Here is a 24,725-nt window from a genome sequence, read left to right as displayed (position 1 = left end):
ATGCCTCACACTAGACCATCCTCTCACAAGACTGGACAATGCCAGGGCTGGAGCAAGTTGCAACTTCAGCAACATGTTGCTGAAATTAAAAATATCAGCAGCAAAGTGGAGGAGTATACGTCGTGCTGTTCTTCCAAGAAACAAGTGCTGCTGCCCTGAACCTGGTCATAATGTATTCACTTCTTTAAATACAGGCTGCCAGTTAAGAACACCCCTGTCCCTTCCTTTACAATTGATTGGAATCAGAGCTATGAGGCTCAGAGAAATGTAAGCATTTCTTTGCCCTCCTGTAGAGGCACAGTCCTGGAATAAGTTTAGATAAATGAGGAGTCCCAGCAGCTACCACAAGAGATTGAACGTTTATTTAATCATAAAAGTCCAGCAGATAAAACTATATACAGTAATCCACACACACTGTCCAATTACACAAATATTTAAAACCCGATTAAAACACAGTCTGCACAACAGTGGGACAGCAAAGCAAAGTTTTTGTTTAGTGGGGGGCATAGTCATGTTTGTATTTTGGATGTTTGTTGTAGCCTACTCTCTCCCCAGCAATAAGGCTCTGGATCACCCACTCTTGGGAGACAACAGGCAGTCGTAAAGCTTCAGCACACTTCAAGACACCAGCTGGGCAGGAAAAATCAGTCACCACCACATCATAAACACCCAAAGGAATATCTGCACAGGAAGAAAGACAGGGATCTGTGAGGAAAAAAAAAGGATGTTCGCTGCAGATCAGTTCGTTTCACCAATGTGAAGCTCTTCCATGTCCTCTCATTCCTAGCCAGGGAATTCTCTTTTGTAGTTAAGACATGCTCTACTTGTACATTCTACACTGCACCAAGTAAAAGATTCCCTCTAGTCCAGAGAGAAATTCAACAGAAAACCAGTAGCCAACATGACAGGCAGGACTAGATACCACGAGTCCTGACCTCAGGCTGTGAGTACTAGGGCCTACCTCCCATATGGAGATGGAGAGACAGCTGAAGTCAGAGGGATGAGGAATCACAATTCTAGTGACCTACAGAAGGTCCAGGAGCAACCCTTGCCTCTTTTCCCCTTTCAACACAGGGCTGGAAGCTAAGGCTTGTGTCCTGAATTGTTGCACCATCTCCTCTGGAAGGCAGGTCTTCTAGATGTCACCTCCTAAATTATATTCAAGGAGAGAGGTAACATCTGCACTTTGCCTTCCTTTATGCTTAAAGAACACCTTGTAAACCATCCCAAATGGTTTCAGACTATGTTAGAGACATGGGATGGGATTCCATGGCATAGGATTCCTGACTTCTAGGCCTGAGACACTGGCCAATGAGTACCTTTGTTGTGAGCATCTGAGTAATGCTGTTTAACAGATGCTGCTCCCCCTGTCATGAGAATTTCAGACCACAAATCCAGGAAGTTCTGCTGCTGGTCTGACACTAGGAGAACCTTCAGGTTATGGAACGGGTTTTCTCTTGGATGCCTGCAGAGTAAGGAAGAGATTTGCAGATTGCTAATAATATCCAGTAGCCTGAGACTTTGAGGACCACAGTCTAATTCTTTTAGTTACCTGACTGGCTCCCATATAAATACAGAAATTCTCTGAATATGGGAATTCTTTGGGTATCTTGCCTACAATAACCTGCTCTCTTACCAACCCCCGCCTGAAATACTTAAAAAACAGTAGACAGTATTGGTGGGGTGTGTGTACAGCAGCCTAAATCCAAAATTAGGCTAAGCTCCTCCTTATTCCTGACCCACTTTTATATGCATACCCAAAATGCCTCTGCTTTGACAGGGCTGAGTAGGCTGGCTTCGGTCTTCTGCCCAAAATCTCACAGATTTACAAATTGCTTTTGTGCACCCTTCACCTTGCCTAAAGAGTCTGACCTGACAACTGTTCTCTCAGAACAGACCTACTAGATTAGACTACAGAAAATGCAGAAGCTGGCTTCAAAATGTAGTATTGCCCCTTTTATCATTTCTGAGCAATTAGTCAGCCAAGTGTGGAAAGCGTGGCCTGAATTCTGCCTTCCTCATGAGAGGACTGACATTTTTTCTTAATTCCCAGACTTTTTTGTGATAATGGCACACAAATGTACCTTGGCATTAGAGGTCACTGTAAATCCAAGGAAAGAGATGGAAGTGCTGTTCTTACATGAATGGAAGGCTTGGGGAGCAGTGCTAGGACCATCTTCAGTACTATCTGATTATATCCTCAGTGTGTGCACTCAGATCATGGTTATTTGGCACTTACCATTCCAGCAATTTTTGCTCCTGGAGGCTATAACCAGCTGGCAAAAGGTAATTCCGGTAATTCTGAAGCTGGTTAGCGTGACAGCTGTCATGGACCCAGATATGAGACACACAAGGGATCCCTCTGGCAAGGCACAACAAGTATTTCCGAGTTCGACAATGCTGATCCGCAATTAAAAGACACTGATATGCTGCATTGCACTTCAGGGGAGATAGATAGAAAGACACGTCAGCAGGAGACAATGCTTGCAAAAAAAGCCAGAAGTCATCCTGCTGCTAAAGACTTCAAAAGAAAATAACCCTATTTTCAGAGACATATTATATGGAAGGTGAATTAGATAAACAGATTCTGAGATCAGGAGTACCTCTTATAGTCACCTACTCCAAGCTGTGCAGTTCACAGGCAGAACCTCTGCCTAGTAATTTTGCTATCATAAATATGTCTTCCAGGTCAGAAGATTCACTGTTTAGTCTGAGACTCAGTAAGTCACTAGAGAAGACTTTACATCCTCAGGCAAGATGCTCCAAAACCAATTTACCCTCTCTGTTAAAAATCTAAATTTAAAGTAAATGTGACAGTAGATGACATTAGCTGTCCGAGTACCTCTGGTAAGTGAAGAATGAGGAGTCCTACCTCCAAGTATTCTGAGGCACAGACCTGTGGTACTGCATCCATCTGGAGTACTGCATCTACTTCTATGTTCCACACAGTATAACAGAAACAAGACCTACAGAAGCAGGCCCAGCCAAGTGCCGTTAAGATATCTAGGCACTGGAGCATCTGACATAAAAGAAGCAGCTGAGAGAGGTGAGCTATTTAAGCTCAAGAAAGGAAGGCTTGGGTGGTCTTATCAATGCATATTCATGACTAATAGGAGGATGTACAAAAGATGAAGCCAGACCTTCTTGGTGTTACCCACTAAAAGGCAACAGGTACAAATTTAAATGCAGGAGATTCCTTCTGGTTTTTAATGTTGTCTTTTTTTTTCTTTTTTTTTTTTTAATTTGGGATGGTCAAACATGGGATGAATCTGCCCAGAGAGGCTGTGGAGTTTCCATCCCTGAGGACACTCAAAACCCACTGGACAAGGACCTAAGTAATCTGGTCTACTTGATCTTGCTTTCAACAGGGGGGGTTGGACAAGATGAGCTGTCAGAATTTCATCCAATCTCAACTATTCTGTGACTACTGTTCTAGACCAGTAAGTGAACCCTTACCTGGGTTTCATTGAAGTCTTCCAGAATATAACCAGCTCCTGCTCGCAGCTGCTGTGCTATGTAATGTTTGTCATATGGAGTTATCTCTAAAAACTCTACAGCAGAAACAGAAAGTTAAATTTTTGGCTGTCATCTATCTGCTTATGTCCTTACACTCCTCAGTCCATTGAGCCTCATCAACTCCAGTGAAGGAGCCCAGCCTCCCAGGAATAATTAAAGAAAACCCTTTGAACAGCAAAAAAAAAAAAAAAACCCTGCCACCACCCCCCAAAAAGAAAACAAATAAAAAAAAAAAAAGGCACAAAAACCACCAACAACAAACCAGGGGGCAGAAAAAAGCCAGTTGCCAGATAAGCCCTGCACCGGCAGCAAGCACCCAGGCTGCTGCCTTCATACTGCAGTTCACTGCATGAAACTTGACCCTAGCAAAGGCAAAACGGGGCAAACCATTCATGCTTTGCAGTCCTGTGTTTCTCAGCACTATCCTGTATCTCTCAAAACCTGCCTTCTCATGTTATAGTGACACTGCTGATCTCACTAATTTTCACATCTGTCTTAACTTGCTGAACAGCCCTAGGATCGTCACCAAGGTCTGCCACATTTCAGGCTGTAAATTCTCTAAAACAAAGATTGAATCTTAGGCTCTTTCTGCAAAGGATTAAAGAACAAAAGGGTAAAACAAGCACTCACACAAATGCCTGATCAGAGAACATCCAGTGTTTTTCCTAAAGCCACAGCATTCCACTTGGAAATGCAATGGATAAGATTAGCCTCACCTTCTTCCTCCTCGCTGCTCCCTGCAGGACCATATGATGGCTTCTGGTGATTGACCAATTTGTCACTGGGTGTTGCCATGGTGAGCAGAAAGGCATAGCCCAAAAAGAGAGTCTTATTATGGGGCAAGGGTCCATGATGGTCCTCCAGTACTGGGGGATCTACAGCATCTATACCTTCACAGGCACTTACAGATTCTCCAGTTCGCACAGCCCCTGCAGCAAGACAGAAGCACCATGAGTCTCAAAAGTCAGGTTCAGCACAAAGACCCTGGGTAAGATTTGGAATATGCTCAAGTTCAGTTATTTTACTGGATGAGACACAGGGAGACAGGATTTGTAGGACAGGTAGAGATCTTTTACCCTTCTGGTTGCAAAGAATCGTCAAATCACAACCTGAATGAGTAAATTGACAATGTTTTCCAGTCTATCAATACCCTGAGAAAACACCTATTGCTATGAAGGGCTCCTTTAACAGCAAGGCATTTCAGGACTGACTAAACAGGTAACAAAAGAGAAAAGAAAGGAGAAAGGCAAATCACAGCATTCAAGTCAGAACATTTCTAAAAGGCAGAACTGAAAATATGGCAGGAAAATACTCCGACTGTGCTAAAAATAATCTCTGATGAATGCATCCAGGGAGAATCAGTCTCAAATCCTGCACGGCAAACAGGCAATCTTTTTGTTTATGGAAAATGGAAAGATCAGTTACAGAAAAAACAGGGAGGGGAAAAAAGTAGCTGAATGCAAATATAAAAGCAGAAAATAAGATTCTCACCAAGCTGTATCACTGCTGATTTGCGGCCACGTTTAGCCGGGGATCTCTCATCTTCAGAAGGAACAAGTTTCCTTTTCCCAGACAGTGTGCCCGGTTGGATGCGTGGACTCTCCTGCACTTTACGGGTGGGAGTTGTGCTGCTGCTGGAAGTGCTGGGAGAACCAAGGTTACTACGTCGCTTCCGCTTCCCCTCCACAAGATTATCTGTGATACAGAACACAAAGATTGGTCACTGCCTGTCATGTAACTCCATGAGCTTTCACCTACCTATCTGTACAGAGAGGTGGCTAAACTCCACAGTACCTAGAAAGTACACACTACCACCATCTGACAGGGAAGAGCGAGACAAAAGGTACCTCACTTGCATATCTCTCTTGTCAGGCCCACTACCTTGCCTGCCTGTCTCTCTTCCTCTCAGTACTGCTGGAGAGTTTGTATCACAGCAGCTATCCATCAAGTGTAAATGAGTACAGCATCACTGTCCTAGATGCAGGCCATTCTCCACAAGCCAGTTAATACCAGTAAGTCCCTGAGATAGATGCAAAACAATAGAAGTATCTCAGAGATGCCATTAAGAAGTACCCAGGGAGATTTAAACATTGGTAATCCAGGGTAGGAACCAGAAGCATCTCAAAGGCACAAGATGCAGAATAACAGCTCAGCCAGCAGCTGAATAGCACCTCCCCTTACCGAGACTGATGTCAGCTGCTTTGTTCAGGGGGGTGAGAGGTTCATAAGGTCCTAGTCCAAACTGCTCCCGTAGCTTATTTCCTTGTTCCAGAGACAGGATAACAGCCATTCGTTTGTACCACTTTCTCTGGCCTTCCTTTTCAATGCAATAGTATAGCTCTCCAGACTCCTTCCGATGTCCCTTCACCACACCTGACAAGACAGCAAATAACACCAGTTAACCAACTATCCCCAGGCTTTGCATCCTCCTGGACAAGCATCCATTTCCCACTGCATCCAGCAACTCAGAAAACCCAAGGATGGAGGTCAAGTATTGCTCTTACCTGCACTAAAGTACTCATCCTCTGACAACGCAGTCACCTCAGTCTCCAGTGGGATAGGATCACAGAGTAAAATATCTTTTCCTAACACATCACATTCATATCCATCATCAAAGAGCAGCTTGTACTTTCCTGCCCCAACATCTTGAGTAATCATCCCGGAATAGAAGTACCCATTTGAGGACCACTTTGCTACCACCCTGAGTCCCACAAAGCTGCTCCCAGGAGATGAGTCTGTGCAGTCCAAAGGACCAGTCACCACTTGTAACGGGATTTCTGGAGAATTACTTCGACGTAAGGCACAGAAGCCAGAAGTGTTGGGTTTCTCCCCTCCATCTGTCAGGCGAACTGAACGAGTAAATGATTTGTCCTCAAGTGATACTGTAGTTGAGACATCCTCCATAGCTGGCAGTCCAGCTAAATCTCTGTAGAAAAAAGGTGTCCCATAAGGAAAGAAGAGAATAGCACTTCCAGAAAGATCAGGAAAAAGTTACTAAATAAAAAATACTTGGGCAAGATGCTTGCATCTGCTACATGCTATCACAAAAATTAGCTCTTAAAAAGATTCAGCACTCCTTCTGTCACATTAAGTCACCCACTCCCCATTCTTTTCCTTGGCAATAAATTAAAGTTGTTATCACCTTTTTCCAGGGTACCTTGTTCCTGTTGTTCGAGATGGTGGGCGGCCTCTTCTTCCTCGCCCACGAGGTGTCACAGGTGTTTTGCCACCCTGTCGAGTACCAGGCATAGATTCCTCCTCTTCCTCACAAGGTAGTGCTCCTGTCTGGCTAACTCTGAGTGAAGATGCTGGCTGACCAGCTCCTTTCCTAGGGCTACAGAATTTATAAGTTAACTGATCTGCAGAAAGAAGCCAGCTTCTTCCCATTTTCTCTGATGTTACAACTGGTCAAGAAGCTTGCCTCATTATTGCTAAAAAGGCAAGAGTTTAGGCAAAGCAATGTTTCACAGGAAAACCAACTGCTCCTTTGGGAAGAACACATGTGAAAGTAAAGACTACCTCCTTACTTCCATTCATCAAGGCAGATCCTCCCCAGAAAACTCCTAGTTTAGGGTCTATCCTGTTTCACATTCCCCCCAAGCCAGCTGTTCACTTCTGTAAAATATCTGTTCTTCCTTCCCAAGGCTCTGCACATACCTTAATTTTCCTAAGACACCCCTGCCAACGGGTAAAGCAAACTCTCCAGTTCCTGTCCCACACACTTTCCCTTTGGCAGCTCCAGTTCCTCGCCCTGAGCTGCTACTGCTGCTGTGTGTGGCAGAGTGACCACTGCTTGCACCGCTGGATGTACGGTGGAGGCTTGAGGCCTTAGATGAGAAGGAGCTGACATCACCAAGGTCTCCTGAGGTCAGTGATGAGCCCACTGCAGTTCTAGAGGAGGATGCATCAGTCTCACACTCCTGGCACTCCACTACAGGCTCTTCAGTTTCCTTAAGAGAAAAAAAACCCAAGGAGGCTCACCAGAAGTGACACACTTGCTATACAGAATCTCTAGAATCACGAGCCAAAAGCAGACAAGTGGAGATCATGTTCATGAAACTGAAGCTAGCCATGCACATTTGAGTCTGAACTGATCAATGGTAGACAGCGTGTGTCTCGCTACAGGCCTGTAGCTGCTGTATGTAAAGAAGCAGGAAAACAGTCAACACGACAAGAGCTTAGTTGATATCAAACTAGTCCAGCTTTGAATAATTCCCACCCTGCAAGATTGTGAGAGTGCAATGTACATAAGACAGTAGCAGCCTTTCATAACTAACAATCAAAGATCAGTTTCAGACAGCTGGTCACTTGGAGCCACTGAAGTTTTATGGAAATACAAACATGTACCTACAAAACAGTGATATCAAATGTTGGCAGATAAGTTGGAAATGGTTACATGATTGTGATTACACAACCTATGTAAGCAAATTTCAGGAAACTTAATTCTCTATTTTAATGTTACAATAAGTAACTTAATGTGTAGGATCAGGTGTGAAAGTATAATCTTTTTACTAAACTGATTTATCCTCTTCTGTCATTACTTACTGCAACAACACAAGACTCATGTTATTCATCTTTATAGCAGGACAACAGTAACATTTTCTTTCTAGCAGGCTAGTGTGATTACTGTGCACATCACATCAGCATTTGTCAGCTATCTTTAGAGATTCCATAAAGATTTGAATAATGAATGGACACACACCAACACCACAAGTGCACTAACAAGAGGCTTGTATATCTTTTGGATTTAAGTTGCTTTTTATAGACCTCTTACACAATCTGATCCACAGGACTTAAAAGTGCAGTTAGAAAGGCCTGCAGAACAAGCTAAGCTACCCTATGTAGTTCAATTTTACAGGAAGACGTGATTTTGCTTACTAACAGAATTTCTGCTCACTCTGAAGTATCTCTACCCTGACAAAACCCTAAGAATTTTAGAACAGCTGGATGCACATAGTAAAGTCATTTGTTCAGTTCTTTGAGAAGAAAAAAAAACTCAGTGTATCTTCAGGAAACAGTAATGGGCATGAAATACACAAGCAACAAACACACAACTTTGGCCATGCGCTAAATGTTCTTCACGAGCAAACGTGGACACATTTGTCATCACAGCGCTGACTTGTTTGCTCATTTTCTGCAGCCACAACACATTCTCATTTTAATTATTTTTTCAGTCAACAAAACATTACAATTAGCCCTGAAAGCAGGAACTTACCTCAACTACCTTTCGTTCCACCTCTGCACCATTTACGTAGTAAACATCAGTTATAACCCGTGTTATGACAGTGCGTACTTCTCGAATAGTTCGCATGTGACGATGCTGCACTCGGCCTTTGGGCGGATGAAGAAGATTAAACTCCTCCTCTCCCTGTAATAAACATAACAAATTAAAAAAACAAACCAAAACCAGACCACAATGAAAAGCCCATAATTTCTGGGTAGAACTATCTCTGCAGTACAGTTTCTTCATACCATATTCAAGTACCAAGATACAGAACCTTTCAGCATCTTGTTATAAATTAGATGCAATAACACAAAAAAACCCAAACAAGGGAGAACTGAGCACATTTTCCTGACTTGCTGATGGATAGAGGAAGGGAATCAAAACAATCCAAGCAGGAAACAGAAAACCTGCTTAGCGTGGCTTCTGATACTCTTCCGTTCAGCGGTCTCTCAGACATACCACATTGACGTTGCACTGTGTATTTACGGCCCTGTTGATCTCTTGTTTCGCAGAGGATGCACTATTCTTAACTCAAGTTTAGAGATTTTTATTTTTTTTTTTATATAGTCTTTGTGTTCACAAGAAAATATACTCTGCAGTTCTAACTGCAAAGCAGGGTGCTTTTGGGAATGCAATACTTTCTGAAGTACTAATTCAAAGTTATTTATCTCATTGGAACATTTCTTTGGAGGAGCTCTCCCCTTGTGTATTTATCTACTGACACTGGATGGAGCGGGAGAGCAAGCTGTCCAAAGCTGGCTGGTGCAAAACAGAAAGCATCAAACCCTTCATTCAAAATTTCCTGCAACTCCCATCTCCATCTAAAAGTGACCATTTTCTTTACAGTGTTAACTACATCTGGACACAACACCCATTCTCCCAATAAAACAACCAACCAACCAAAACTTGTCATATTTTTCCAGAAAATAAATATGGAGGCCTTTACTTCCCAAACTTACGCTGCCCACTGAATATTGCCAGCTTAGCAGTTGTGTACAGCTGATGCAAAAAAGCCTGCAACATTAACATTTTAAAGTGGTCTTTTGGATTTTTTCAACAGAGAACCTACTCTCAGTGAATTTACTGGCTGAAGGGACACTTAACTGTTCTAAAGCAGTAAAATTAAATACAGGCAGCCTTCATCCCACCTGACTGTGCAGAGAGTCTGTGTCCTCTCCAGAGGCATTCAGAATCTTTTCTCCCCTCTCCTCAGTTTGGACATTTGCATCTTGTTGTCCAGGTCTTTGCCCAGACATACTGGTTCCCACTTCCACCTGCCTATAGATTTCTTCTGATGTCTGTGTTGCTGCTGTAACGGTTGTTGGGGTAACAAGACAGTCCGCTGTAGTCTGAATCCCTTTATTCCTGGTGTTTGCCCACCTCTCTTGACTTTCATCAATTTTAACAGCTTTACTTGGTTTCTTCTGCATCCTCCTCTCTTCTTCTGTCTCAGTGCTTACAATACCAGTCTCTACAGATTCTCCACCCTTTGCATTAGAAGGATGTTGATAGCAGTCCTGCTGCATCCTCTGAGAAATTTGTATCTGTCCAGCACTATCACCTCCTTTGTGTTGCTGGTACTGCCAACCACTTGGATTGTTTTGTACTTCAGCATCTTCTTGAGTGCCAGGAAAACAGAACAGATTGCCCCTGCAAACCAGTCATACACAGACCAAAATTATGATTAAAAAAAGACAACCAATATGATGTCACTCTAAAAAAATTAAAAAATACTCCAAACACCACCACAGCCCGCAGTGCCCTGGCAGTCACTCAACTGCTTAAGGCTGCACAGAACTCAGGGAGTCTTGAATTATAAAATAGCATTTCAGGATCTCCCAAGTGATTCACATAGCAGCAAGAAGAATGGCTGACACCTGTAGAGAACTAGGTGCTTTTCCAAACACTAACAAAGCAATCTACACTCCACGCTTCAGACACCAACTATACAGCATGCTTCTGGGAGTCATGCCATCTTGAAGTTGCTATGGTCTGCTTCAGCACATCATTGGCTTGAAACTGGTAATTACACCTAGCAGGAAGAGGCAGGAGCATAAACAAAAATGTCATCTAATGTTTTCATTAGAATTTGTACGCCCTATGTAGCGTTATCAAGTTCTATATGGAATGGTCTTCAGTATAATTGTTCAGTGCTCTTGAAATAAAGGTTACTCCTCTGTTGACCAAGATCTTAAAAAAAAAAAAAAAAAGAAAAAATGGAATAGATGGAATGGAAAGAAAAATATAGAATTCTATCAAAAGATAGAATGGAAAACACTGAAGAAGCAGATTTCTACACCTGGTCCTCCAGCCAGCACCCTTATCACCATAAGATATGCAGCAATAATGTGCTTTTCAAAGCAACTGGAAACAGCAAAACTTGATGGCCTTTTAAGGGAGACAGTAGCAGGAACAGTAACAAACACCACAGGTCAGGAGATATTGGAACAAGAGAAAGAAAAGGCTTTTAAACAGATTAAGTATGATTTCGGTTCTCTCAAGCCCCAGACTTTCCTGAAGCATATTTGCCAGCTGTAATCACAACGCTGCTCAGTCAAAAGGGCCTGACTGCTATCTGAGATACAAACACAGTACTTATTATACTTACCCTGGTGCTCCCAACCTTCTAAGTCACCCAAAGACAATGACTTAGTGCAATTTCTTTGATGTAGAAAATGCACTTGTGCATACAAATCCAGCCAGGACTGACAGGCAAAGAGTGTGAGGAGTTACCTAAATGGAGAACTGGAAAAACCATGACTTCTGGCCTCATCCTCTCGACGAGCTTCACAGACACGACTAAACACAGATGATGTTTTCTGGGAGCTAGCAGTGCAGATTTAAAACAGAAAAAACAAACAAAAAAATCAGGGAGTGAGAAAATCCCTTATACAGCAAAATGAGAGTTCTCTAATCCCTAGGGAAAGCAACCACTGGTAGTGAGCTTGTTGACTTATAGGACCACAGAATGCACAAGATGGTAAGTCTCAAAAGGTCAAGCTGCAATTGTATAAGCACTTCTGTCACTTCTGCAGACACCTTAACAGCCAAGACCAGTGTTACCAATTCCAGAAAACGCAGTGTGTAAAACTGCAATGCCATCAGGAGATTCACTATCTACTATCTTTGGTACCCACTAGGGGTCATAGACCATTTATGGCTTACTCTCAGGATTTTCATAACACTGCAGAAATATTGCGAATGACAGTCATAAAGCAGATGGAGAGATCAAATTCAACCTATACCCAATAAAGACAGCCCATCCTCAAACAGCAAGGAATGACAGCCGCATCCTCAGCACTGAGGCATGACTAAAGTCCAGCATGCAACCTTGTGAGAAGAGATACTGAGTTTATTTCAAAGTTTTCTCACTGCTTCAAACCAATGTACAGGTCACTGTCTTCTGACTCAGACTAATTAGCACTTACAAACTATACACCCCAAAAGCTAGAATCAAGCAATGCTAGGCATTAAATGTGACGTAAGATAGATATGTACAAATCAAAAGACCAAGCGAGTAACTTCTGTTTTGGGCAACATGTTAAACTGTGATTTCAGTTTATCAGTTATGTTTCTATCAGCTTCATATAAAAAAGAGAGTTCTCTTTCAGGACTCCTCAGAGATCCTTTGCAGAAAATTGCAGGAAATAAAGCAGAAAACCATGTATTTGAAATTTAAGAGGTGCATAGGGCACACTTGCATTCTAGACTGCCCAAGACCTGAATTTCTGCTTTGCCTACAATTAGGAGGCAAAATGCTGACATTAGTAGGAAGCACAAAGACTGTAGCGAAAGAGCAGGTGGAGCACTCACTTTGCCCATGTACTTCAAACCTACTGCAAGAGCTGAAGGGTTAACAGCACAGCTACTGCTCAAAGCATCCCTGCTTCTGTGCCTCTTGTTATTTTTTTTTCTCCCTGCTGCTGGCCAAGAGTGGAAAAAGGACCTACCCAGACCTTCATATTAACTCTGCACAGCAACAAGCACAGTTACCTGGCAGCAGCCCCAGCAGCAGCAGAGGCTCCATTCTTCCTATCACTGGCTGCAGGCTCTGAAACAAGAAGGAAGGGAAGGATGATTCTGGTGTCAGCTGAACAGACTCTCTTGCCCCTTTCCAGCCCCTTACACTCAGCAAAGAGAGAGGTTGAGTAACACTGGACAAAGAGTGCCCAGGCCTCCCTGCCCAACTTCTCATCACACACCTGAGTTTCTACAAGTTTTAGACTATTCGACTGAATGTCTAATCTGGCCTGATCAAAATGCTAACTTTGTTTGTCCAGATTGTACTTTTACAATTTACTCCCTTCCAGTATAACTGAACTCCAGTTCCTGTCCTGTGACATTGCCACTATACATCACAATTTTTAGTCTGCTGAAAATACCTTTCCTCAGAACAGAGGCCTCTCCTCTTACTCCATCCTTCCTTAGAGCATTGCAGAAACAAAGAAACAAACTTAAGTGACACTGCCCCAAAAGAAAAATGAAAAAAATTATAGAAACTCAGAGACTGTTTTGGGGAATACCATAAAGCAGTTTTGTGTTAAGGCTGAGATTAGTAGGACAGTATGTTTCAAGGTGTCATCCTCTTACTTTCCAAGCTGAATGGCAGGGACTCCTCACTCCCATCATTCACAGGCGTAACAAGGTTCATTCGCAGTGAGAGTTTTGCATCGGCCTCAGGAACCGCACAAGAATCTCCTTTGTCGCACATTTCTGACACATCTGTTGATACCACTGCACTTTCTACAGTGACATTGTTGGTCACCTCTGCTGTAACATCACTAGTTGCCATAGTGCTGTCTGGGCAACTATCATCCACTGCAAACAGGAAAACCAAAAAAAAAAGTAAACAAGAAAGCAGCTACTGTCATTTACACTGATGTAATTCAGTTCCCAGTTCTATTCTGAAGACGCTTCACTGCATGCATCAGCAGTAGTGCAGTAGTGGGAATTTCTACATAGAATTCATAAGCATGAAAGTTCTGTAATACAGGTGTCATCCTTAGCATCCTTACCCAAGCATAAATACACATTTCCTTTCATCCAGCAAATGCAGGGTGTTGTTTCATGAACCTAGCAGAGAAAGTCCTGCTGAAAGATAATGAATACTAAGAAAAATACTTTAGCCTAAGCTTCTTCACTACTTAGAGGGGTCTTCTGCATTCTTTAACGGAGCTGTACGTGAGCATGAAATGAGTGCAAGAAATACATGTCCTATACCACCCCATACTCAGGGAGAATATAACAAAGGAAAGTGTGAAGAAGGGATGAGCCCTCCCCAAAAAAATATGGTTTTTGCCAAGATAGGTTTGAGTTATGCCATCAGATCCTGCATCAAGAATCAAAAGCTTCCAAACAGGCTTTCCCTGGAAAACAGAGCAGGACAGGTCAAACTCACCAATTGGTGTGCTGTGTCTTCTGGGTCCCATTTTAAGCTGGCCAATAAGCGGTGGTGTTATGCTGGTCAAGGGCTGAATGACATCACCCTCCTTTGGCAAAGTAAAATGAAATGGACTTCCTAAAAGACAGTGCATGCCAGGATTAGTAATTGCAGGGGATTACTTTGGTTCAAATACCAAAAGCACAGGTTCACTGTGCTTTGGAAATGGGGAAAAGCATACGCTGGTGTTGCCCTGTACAAAGCTGCCCTCAACAGTTGCTGGTTTCAGGACAGCTGCTCTAACTGATCTTTACATTTTGTGTGGAAAATCTCTCCCAGTGAAAACGTGGGCTGCAGTCAACTTGGTGCAGCTGTCCCCAGGTGCTAGATGAACATGCTCATGTATATCCTGACATAAACAGACTTTTGCAGAATGCAGCTTTGCTTCAGAAACGTTCAGCATCTTCCACAGAAAAGGGAGATGAGGCTAGAAACGGAAACGAAGGTTAGGACAGTAGTGTATTGGCAGAGCCATGTATTGCCTGAATTAGTAATCTGAAACTTATAAAGAATGATGCTTTATTATCAAAAAGCTTTGGATACAATGTCAGCAGATACACTTCAGCTAGCCACCTATGGGCCTAAATGTAGCAGTCGATTAAGGGTTAGAGGATGACAGCAGCAACTTGCCTAGAAAGTAATCTTTAAGAGAAGTAACAGATACTGCAGCTCCATAACTAGCTGCCAGCTGCCACCAGAAGCATTGGCCCCATCCTCCTGTCCTCTCCACTACTTCTGCCTCTTGTGCAGCCTCTAACATAAAGGGTCTGCAGGGTCTATTGGGTGAAGTACCCTATCCCATCAAGGAAACTATGCCTTTCATCAAGGAAAAATGCTCCCTCCTTCTGCTCACCCCATGCCACTTATTTGCAAACCTTCAACATCATATATTAGTAATTTGCACGCTGCATTCTTTTCAAATTGCATGTAAGTACTTAACAAAACTAACAGAATAACCATTCCCTCCCACACTGAGGTCAAAACAGGTTTTCATCATCTTTCTCACTATCCTTCCTTTTCCTCAAAGCTGTGCTTGTTCTTTGAATTTCATTCAAGATATTTCTAAAATAATCCAAGTCACAGTCTGCAGAACTCCTGAATTTTAAGAAGCATGTATTAAAAACAAACAAAAAACACACCCCCTCAAAAAAGAAAAAAACAACCAACCCACCAAAAAAAAAAAAAAAAGCCACAAAGCAAACCCCAAACTAAACAGTATTGGAAAATTGTTACTTAAGGACATGAGAACACAAATTCAAGTCCTTAAATTTAAGAGCTAACACTAGACATTCAGATAACAACTTTTAGTTATAGCCAGATGTAGTGCAACATTCTTCAGTTACACAAGACACTGACTTGACTTATACAACTACCTTGTGGCACATGAAGCCAGAAATACATGACAAAGACATAATCCCCTCACAAGAATAAAACAAACCACTAAAAAGCTCTCTGTTGTCCATCTGAAAACTTTGAAAGCCATCACCTGCCACAGGTTTTAAAATTGTGATTCAGCAATTGCAACATCCTTGAGATTGACCTAAGGACTTCAGTGCACTTTTGCAGTGGGTATTTCATAGTGTAGTGGTACTCATGCTTTGTAGGTACACCACATACCAAAACACCGACTACCATTCCCACAAACAGCTTATGAATGCCTATCACATCATGACCTATAGCAGATCTCTACTTACCTTAAAAGTGCTTTATTTAAAAACTGCAGCCTTCAGAAACTCCACTAAATTTGGTTGATTCAGCTACCACAATCCCTTCTAGCCTACAAATCCCATTTGGCAGGCTAATAACAAATGATCAAAAGAATTTATTAAACGATCAGCCTGCATTTTAAGAAGAGATAATCTAGTTAGCAAACCAACAGCTACTACTGCAGAAAACAAACAAGCTTCACACTCATGGAACCTGAAAAAACGTGTATGCCTTAAAGTTTAATTGCTTTCACACAGCTGCATCAACTGTGGTAACAATGATAAAAGTGGATTCTCCCTACAAACTTTTCTTACGTCCTTAAGACCGTCATCCGTTGTGATTATGTCTTTTCTCTGTCAGCATCAAAAGACTGTGTCTTTTCAGCCCACTTTGTTTCTCTCAAGTTTCATAATTCTAAGGTATAAAAAATTTAATTTGCTTCGGTGAAACTTTCACGGGGAGGGTTGGAAGTTTCTAGCACAGTGCAGATGGCAACTACAAAAATATTAAAACTTTTTATTTAACCTTGTATGCTTAAACTCTACCAGAACTATGTTAACAGAACTGCTTATCTGTTTCTTCTTTATTTTATATTACCAGTAAAGTTAACTTTTTGAATAAGGTTTTATACATACAAAATTGTACACACTACAAAAAAGATTTCACAGACAACCACAACTTCTATAAGCTCCGGAGTCCTAGAAACAGAGTTCAGTAAGCAAGTTTGTTTTCCATATCCCCATGTTCTATCATGTTGTAGCCTTTTAGCATTTTTGATGGAGTAACTAAACAGTTAACCTCTTATTCAAGGTAACTTTAAAAACAAAAAGAACCCCCCTCAAACCTCACCATCCAGTTTCTACTCCTACTAGTTAAGACTTCTCCAAGATCCTTCTAGTCCTTACCCAGAGTTTATGCGTACTTATGTATGCTTCATAATCTCTTGGTAAGGGATTAGACTACAGTTGGAAATAACTATTATGAGAACAAAGCTGCTTTAAGAGAAGAGGGATGCCTTAAAGCTTCTCGCACCTTGGGTAATGCAGCCCAGCACATGGGTGGCTTTCCAAGTTCAAGCACACACTGAAGCCGGGTCATGGGAGCTTCTTGTTGGCCAACACGCCAAGTCCTTCTCAGGGCTGCTCCATCCAGTCTCCCCTGGCCCGTGTTTGTCCTGAGGATTGCCCCAGTCCAGGGCAGGACCTTGCACTTGGCCTTGTTGAACTTGACGAGGTTTGCATGGTCCCACCTCTCCAGCCTGTGCAGGCCCCTCTGGATCCCATTCCTTCCCTTCAGCATGTCACTGCACCACACAGCTTGGTGTCATCAGCAAACTAGCTGAGGGTACTCAATCCCACCATCAATGTTGTTGACAAAGACGCTGAAGTGTGCAGTCCCAATGCCAACCCCTGAAGAACACCACTTGTCACTGCCCTCTGCTCAGACATTGAGCAGTTGGTCCCAACTCTGACTACAACCATTCAGCCAATTCCCTACCCACTGAATGGTCAATTTATCAAATCCATGCCTCTCCAGTTTAGAGACAAGGATGCCATGCAGGACAGTGTTAAATGTCTTGCACAAGTCCAGGTAGATGACACAGTCACTATTCCCCTATCCACCCATGCTGTGGCCCCATTATAGAATTTGCCAGGCACGATTTGCCCTTCATGAAGCCATGTTGGCTGTTGCCAGTCACCCTCATATCGTCCATGTGCCTTAGCAAACAAAAAAAAAACCAAAAAACAACAAACCAGAGACATCACTTCAGCATGTTTGGAAACCATAATTTTCTTGATGATGAAAGAGAGACTTCTTCAGAAGTATCTGAACACTGCATTTTTGTCCTTACATCTCATCCACATGCCATTGGAGGAACCTGAACACCAAGCTAGACTGAGGCAGTATAACTGTTCTTCTGCCTGCTGTATTATCTCAATTCAGAGAAACCATGATTTTCAGTTATCATGAAGACACGATGACCTATTGCAAACCACTGAACAGGGAAGACTGAAGAAAACCCATCCTGACAACAACAAAAAAACCCATGGAAAATGGCAACAGACTAACATTAATAAAGAAGCTCGTCTTCTTGGTCCACAGAGTATATCAAAGCCTGGTGATTCAGATTTTGTGTACCATCTCCAAAATCTGTCACTGAATCTTCCCTACTCCCCCCAATTTGAAAAATATACATGATTCAATTGTACAACTTACAAACAATATTCAAAGCTTTCCCTAAGTATCATTGTTTCCCTAATTATCAGACACATCTAAATACCACAAGAACTTAAATCTGAAACTGATGATGCAACTGTCTTGATTTACAAAACAACCCACCAAATTGCTTCCAGCCTGTTACTTGCTTAGCACAGACTACTGTTAGAGAATGCACTAAATTTAAATCACTGCATTTATGGCCAGCTGAAACACTCTGCTTTGATACTCAACAACAAAACATTCTGAAAGAGATGGTCTCTAGTTATGGGATGTCAAAGAACGCAAAACCAAAACAGCTCCCAAACATCTAACTGGTCCTATCACATTCCAAAGAATGGGTGAAAAAGTTACACCAATTAAATTGCTGTGATAGCCGGTATTAATATACTCAACAATACTGACTAATTCACGTGACTGCTATAGAGACTACTATTGAGAAAGCGGAGGTTTTAAATCTAAACAAAGAAAGTATCAAAACTTTTACATGAATAAACATATACTTGACTCAAAATAAAGTAACTAGAGCAGAAGTTGTTCTCAGATGTTAATGATATTAAATAGCTCTGGTCACAGGGATCCATACTCCATGTAAATAATCTGAGCTTTACCTTGCTTTGAAGTATGTCAACAGACATTTATAGCAAAACCTGCCTTGAAATCTGCTTTTGCTGGAAGCTCTCCAAAACCGGTGACCTGCATAAGCATTCAAATCTCTTTTCCACATTTTGCTGTAATCTAACTCTTATAGCTATCAATATTTACCTGTCATTCTTATCTTACGATGCAATACCTTCATCCTATTTTTAGTGTTTAGACTTTCTTCTCAGCAGCCAGTTCCATGCTGTTAAATGGTTATCTTTCTCAAAGAAAGATTTGTCTTCAAATTTGGTATTAGAAACATATATAAGTATTACACTCAATCCCTTTTCATCCAAGTCTCCATCTAGCACTTCAAAGACATCTCACCTACTGCTGTTCAGACATAAAGAAGAAAGCTCTTCATCTTGCTCCTTTTTGAAATCTGCCATTCTGACCTTTCCAAACAGGATCACATGTTCCAGAAGTCAGCACGGTTCAAGGTCACAAGAACTGAAGAAAAGGGGAGGGAACCATATAAGAATGAGCTCAAAAGGCTTTCAGGAAGAAACAGCCAAAGCTGCTGTAAGTGGCAGAAAGGATCAGTTCATAACTGGAAAAAATTAAACACGTAGTTCAGAAAACTGTAATAAAAAATACTGGACTCATGAGACTGATGAGAGAAGTTTTGAAGAAGTTTTGAAGACATGTACAGCTTTCAAAAAAACTCCAAACATAAAATGGCAGAGAAAATAAGAGAGGTGTCCCTCACTGACAAAGGACAGAAAATTATTTAGACCAATTATCAGCTGAGTACATAAAGAGAAAAAGACGACTGAGCATTAGGAAGTGTTTTTTTAAGCAGTACACCTTACACTGATGTCTCAAAAGGAAAAAACAGAAAACATTACCATTTGAACAAAGCTCTGCAGAACAGGCTATACAGCTATGAACAATACCATGACCTTTGAGTGGTAAGAGAAATTCCATCTAGCCCACAGCTTTACCAGTTCAACAAATCAGAATCATAAAGTGGTCAATCTGAATCTATCAGACGGTTCACAAACATCTTCCCTGCTAGATGTCTCATTTCACTCAAATATCACTATGCAATTCTACTGCTCTTCCACTATGCTCTAACTGAAGGCCTCAGATAATTCACAGAGCACAAACTACCTAGCAAATCAGTGGAGTTTTAAGTAAACCTCTAATAACATACCAGTCTGTTCAGAGGTGTAAAGAACACCATCACCTATTGACAACTAATGTTTTCAGACCCTCAACTTTCATAATCACCGTCACCGTAAGAGGGAAAAAACGCTTTGACTCTCTGAATCCTGCCATTTAATGGAAGATTACTTGCATATCAAAAGTGCATACAACTCAAGACAAAGCTCCAGTAAAACTTTGTTTTCTATTACTTTCTCATTTGAGCAGTACAGAACACGGTTTTAAAATAAAGCCAACTAAGAGGTAGAAGCTCCATAAAACTCGGATACAGCATCCCTCGTTTCTTGTGTAAAAAGACACAACAGCATGTTAAAGGGATTTCAACACATCATGACAATACCTGCTGAGCCACAGGTATTTCACTCACAGCTTACATGTGAGTGAAAAGCCATTCCATTTTAGAGTAATATCAAGATAAGTATTAGTTTCTGGCTTGAAGCTGCTCTATACACCCCAAAAAAGAAAATTCACCTCTGAGGGAAAAAAAAACAAACACCAACAACAACAACACTAAGGAGACCTACAAGACGGCAAGAACAAAGGACCACATGGCCCTTTCCCTTCGAGGGCTGGAGGACACTGCTGCTGCTGCTGCTGCTGCTGGGGGGAGGCAATAAAAGTCAGAAAAATCTCAGAGCATTACCAAGGTCACAACATTGTGAGTTTTCGAAGTTGCTCTGCATTTCTCCCACAAACCAGTGAGGCATTGTTAGAACAAGAATTACTGTCCAATTCCTGCCTTCAGAGGTGTGAAAGAAGTGAAAAAGGTAAAGGCATCTAATGCATGTAACACAGTAACTTACAGTGCTACTCTTAAGAGAGACTGTTGAACATGCATCCAAGATCAGTGCTCCCTGAAAACACTGAGGATTGTACACAGTTGTCCTTGATGTTATTCAAAACATACACCTGTGAACTACTAACCTAAATTCACTTACCACTGGAAGGACTGTGGGATTTAGCAGCTGCCTTCTCTTGTGGCTGCACCTGCTCTTCTTGCTCCAGATTCCTTCTCATAAGTGTGTCCTCTGCATTCTCTGGCACCTGATTCTCCTGCTGAGTCACTAGCAGGTCATCCCCTCTCTCCTGAAGTAGTGGCTGACTCCCCATCATTTGTCCTGATTCTGAACCACCCGGATGTTTCCTGGCACACAACACCGTTTCTGATGGAACATCGTGCTTTAACTTAGGAAACAAATTGTTGTGCTGTTCCAGTAACTCCCCTACAGAAGGCTTAGATAAAACTTTATTGAGCTTTGGCGTGTTTTCTGAAGCAGTCTTGAAGGACAATTTATCCATGCTTTTTGGCTTTCCAGTGCCCAAATTACAACCTTTTGAAGTTTCTTTTTCCCAGCTTTCTGGTCCAATCTTTTCTAATTCTTGGGCCTCAGCAGGCAAATTTTTGCTATTTTTACAAGAACTATCAGCAAATTCCACTTTCATATCTTCATGACACAGTACTTCCCTGTCAAGTATACACCTCTGAGAAAGCGGTGTATTAGCATAGGACCCATCTTCATTTATTTGCTTCTCTTTTTCTTGCAGTTCTTCTTCTTGCTCTTCACACTGGGTCTCAGGAACTGCCACACGTTCAGAAGTCTCCTGCAGTGGATAATCCTCAGACTGTGCTTCTCTACCCTGACTGTATGACAAAATCTTAAGCAGACCAGCCTGATCTCCAGCAGCCTGACTTCCAGAAATACACTCACTCTTCTGATGAACTGTAGGGGCTAATGACCCATATCCTGCTACATCTGCACTAGCTAACTGCATTACAGGCTTTCCCGAGGTCTGTAAATCCTCCTCCTTTGCCTTGTCACAATTTTCAGAGAGGACTTGATCACCTGCATCCAGCCTCACTTTTATATCATCATTCTCCAAAGAACAGAGTCTCAAGTCTGAGGCCCTGCATTCAGGAATCATCTCTACCTGTGTGGTTCTGCTGTCTTGGCTGGTGTTAAGAGAACCTGAACTGACATCTGTATCTGTGGGCTGGCTACATTCACTTGCAGAAAGCATCAGCTTACAGGACTCAGAAGGCTGAGATGCAGTGCCACCTGCAGACATCTTTGACAAAGCATCTGTGGGTCGAGAGAGATCTTCTGGTAAGCATAAAAGGGTTAAAGCAGCAGCTCTTTCTTCATGCTTCTTCTCTGGGCTCTGAGTTGGAACAAAGATATCCTAAAATGAAAAATGTGGGACATGGAGCACCAGGGCATCCCAAGTAGGACTGTCTGTTATTCCTAGAATATTATACTGGATTATGGAGCAAAGCAAGCTCAGCACAAAATGACAGCTTCAAACCAACCAACCAACCCCACAACAATAACAACAAAAAACACCACAAAACTTCTCTCTTTCTCTCTCTCTCCCCCCCTTATAGGGGACATAATTGCCCCATTCTTGCTGAGAAAAATTATCACCACCCATTACTTTTTAGTACCTCTGTAGCAAAGTCAGACACAATCCTTGGTACACCTCTCACTACCAAATCACAAAGTACAGGTTAAGTATATGAATATAGCAAATTAGTAGCTATATTTAGTCAAACAACCAAGGGCTCTGGAAAGATTTTCTGGATGAATATTAGCAGGAAAGCTGCTTTCAACCAAGAAGTCCTGCTTCAACTACTGAGGTCTCTAGTACAACCTTTTTTTTTTCTGCCTTAAGTTGACAAAATTCATAGTATGAAGCTATAAAGCCACCGTCTGTTAAATCCATTTGAACATTAATAACTTCCAGAATTAAAAAGAAAAAACAACACAAAAACCCACAAAGGAAAAAGCAGATAATAAGAGTAAGCAACTTGAACAATGCAGTACATGAATTATAGCCTTGTAAGAGAATATAAATGTTTTATTACAAAGCTGCTTCACTTTCTCCATGACAAATGATGCTAAAGCCTATCCTAGCAAAAGTCTATGATGCGGTTTCAGATGAAGGATGCCCAGTTCAGTATCAGAAAGCTGCAGCATTTTCAGAGAGGAGAAACAAAACAAAAAAAAAAAAAAAAAAAAAAAGGCATAAAAAAGGCTTCTAGCATAGACTGAAAGACAACAAATTCTACGTTCAGTAACTCACTGTGCCCTCTTAACCTCTTGTCCATTTTCTCTGCAGGATAAACTGACACACATTATGTGATTAATACATAACTGTGACTGGTGAGAACAGGGAAGGTCCTGAGAACCAGCTTAGTAGGAAAGCTCAACAAAGAAGCACAGAGGCCAATCCAAACACGCATCTGCAACAGCCATATAATAACCTCAGAAAAGATATCTACATGAACCCTTACATGAGAGAACTGTGGTTGTGATGGTATGGGTAAAGATCCTGGAAAAAAAGCTGGGGCACTCTGGGACACCGGAGTTGAAGCCTGTGGCAAGACAGGAGGTCCTGGTGGTATATGTCGGATGGCCATCTCTGTTAGAGTATCTCCTCTCTTCTTCTGCATCACCTCCCTTCCTTCTGCAGGGCTAGATATATTCATCTGTTCATCTGATTTGAAAGAGTAGAAAATACATTACTAGCAAATTCCTGCATTATACCTAAAGTTTGTAGCATTCTATTAACAGATTTGTCTTCAGTGGCATATGCCACTTTCTCATACTTTAATGAGTGAATTTAAAATCTTCTCTCCAGGTGAATTCTTTGGGAGTGGGGGGACTTAAAAAAATTTAAAACAGAACAAAACAAAACAAAACAGAATCAACAAACACATCCATGTCCTTAAACCTAATGCGGGGAGAAAGTGTTTGGTTAAGAATTCATGTAGCTATTTTGCTACTGGTCTAAAACTTCTATGATTAGAAAAAGGTATCTGAAATTTATAAGAAGCATTTCTCTGAGGTTTAGGGTTCCCCCCTCCCTTTTGCTATTTCAATAAAAATGGTACCAAATTCAGAGCCTGGCTAACAAAACATCTATTCTAAAAGGATTTGACATTCTGTGACAGGAATCTCGCTGAAAGGAATGGTGATTTTGTATCATACTAAAAGTCTGCGTTGATGGGTACCTTGTCCCTGATGGCAACCAGGTATTAGAGAAAATGTTTAAGAACCAAGGTATCCTCTAGAACACCCTCTCTTCTGGCATGGCATTCTAGAATGCACACATATAAGAAAATTTTCAAAAATATTGTGCAGCTCATCCAGGTTAAGGTTAAATACCTGTTATGATGCAATCCTCCTCTGTCTTCTCTATTGCCCTAACAGTATATACTTAATACAGGTATCTGCCTGTAGCAAGAATGGCTTGTCCCTAAGAAAGGACAATTGCAAGCAGCAATCTGCATCCCATACAAAGTATTTCCCATATTTCAAGTGAAGGGGAGCTGGTCAACAGTACTAACTTTATTACAATTGCTCTGGAGCAAATAGCAACAGCATGTTAGCATCTGAGTTACAAATACAGATCTCCATCCCCTCTTTCAGTTTTCTCAATCATGCTTTACTCTTTAAACACAATTTTAGCAGGTTTTGAAAAGGCTGCATGTTCAAATTAACCATGGAGCACAAAACACAGCCAGAGACTAGTATACAGAAAAATTTACCTTTTGTTTGCTCCTGTTCAGTAGGACTGCTGGGGACAAGAGCACTGGATGCAAAGGCAACAGAAGGAGGAATAACTACACCTGAAAAGCCACTGCAGAACAAGAAAAGGGAACATGGAAAAGACCAGCATACATCACTAGAAAATGCATTAACTTTCCCCCAAATGTAGCTCCAGCTGGCCACAATAGCAGGTCGAAGGAGGTGATCCTGCCCCTCTACTCTGCTCTCATGACACCTCAAGTATTGTGTACAGTTCTGGTGT

At 41.7% G+C, this 24,725-nt stretch overlaps 1 protein-coding gene across 4 annotated transcripts in view; it reads right to left on the bottom strand.

The window, feature by feature from the left end:
* Positions 1 to 340: 340 nt before the first annotated feature.
* Positions 341 to 24,725, bottom strand: part of TP53BP1 (tumor protein p53 binding protein 1) — a 29,576-nt gene continuing 5,191 nt past the window's right edge. The window contains exons 9-27 of one of the 4 annotated variants that reach the window (XM_061376647.1): positions 24,463 to 24,554; positions 23,206 to 23,408; positions 20,852 to 22,094; positions 14,139 to 14,258; positions 13,331 to 13,558; positions 12,734 to 12,791; positions 11,474 to 11,566; positions 9,889 to 10,390; positions 8,732 to 8,884; positions 7,174 to 7,466; positions 6,674 to 6,850; positions 6,021 to 6,442; positions 5,698 to 5,889; positions 5,008 to 5,211; positions 4,233 to 4,445; positions 3,457 to 3,551; positions 2,240 to 2,439; positions 1,320 to 1,465; positions 341 to 705 (exon numbers count right to left, since the gene is read on the bottom strand). In XM_061376647.1, coding sequence (XP_061232631.1) covers positions 494 to 705; positions 1,320 to 1,465; positions 2,240 to 2,439; positions 3,457 to 3,551; positions 4,233 to 4,445; positions 5,008 to 5,211; positions 5,698 to 5,889; positions 6,021 to 6,442; positions 6,674 to 6,850; positions 7,174 to 7,466; positions 8,732 to 8,884; positions 9,889 to 10,390; positions 11,474 to 11,566; positions 12,734 to 12,791; positions 13,331 to 13,558; positions 14,139 to 14,258; positions 20,852 to 22,094; positions 23,206 to 23,408; positions 24,463 to 24,554 — 4,846 coding nt within the window. In that variant the 3' untranslated portion in view covers positions 341 to 493. The other 3 variants (XM_061376648.1, XM_061376649.1, XM_061376650.1) reach the window with 3 other exon arrangements.

The sequence above is a fragment of the Neopsephotus bourkii genome, unplaced genomic scaffold, assembly GCF_033783945.1.
Source record: "Neopsephotus bourkii isolate Nb327-2 ecotype Australia unplaced genomic scaffold, CSIRO-AGI_Nbou_v1 NB_1723, whole genome shotgun sequence".
NCBI lineage: Eukaryota > Metazoa > Chordata > Aves > Psittaciformes > Psittacidae > Neopsephotus > Neopsephotus bourkii.
The sequence above is the reverse complement of the archived record's forward strand: the minus strand, read 5'-3'. Positions and strand labels throughout refer to the sequence as shown.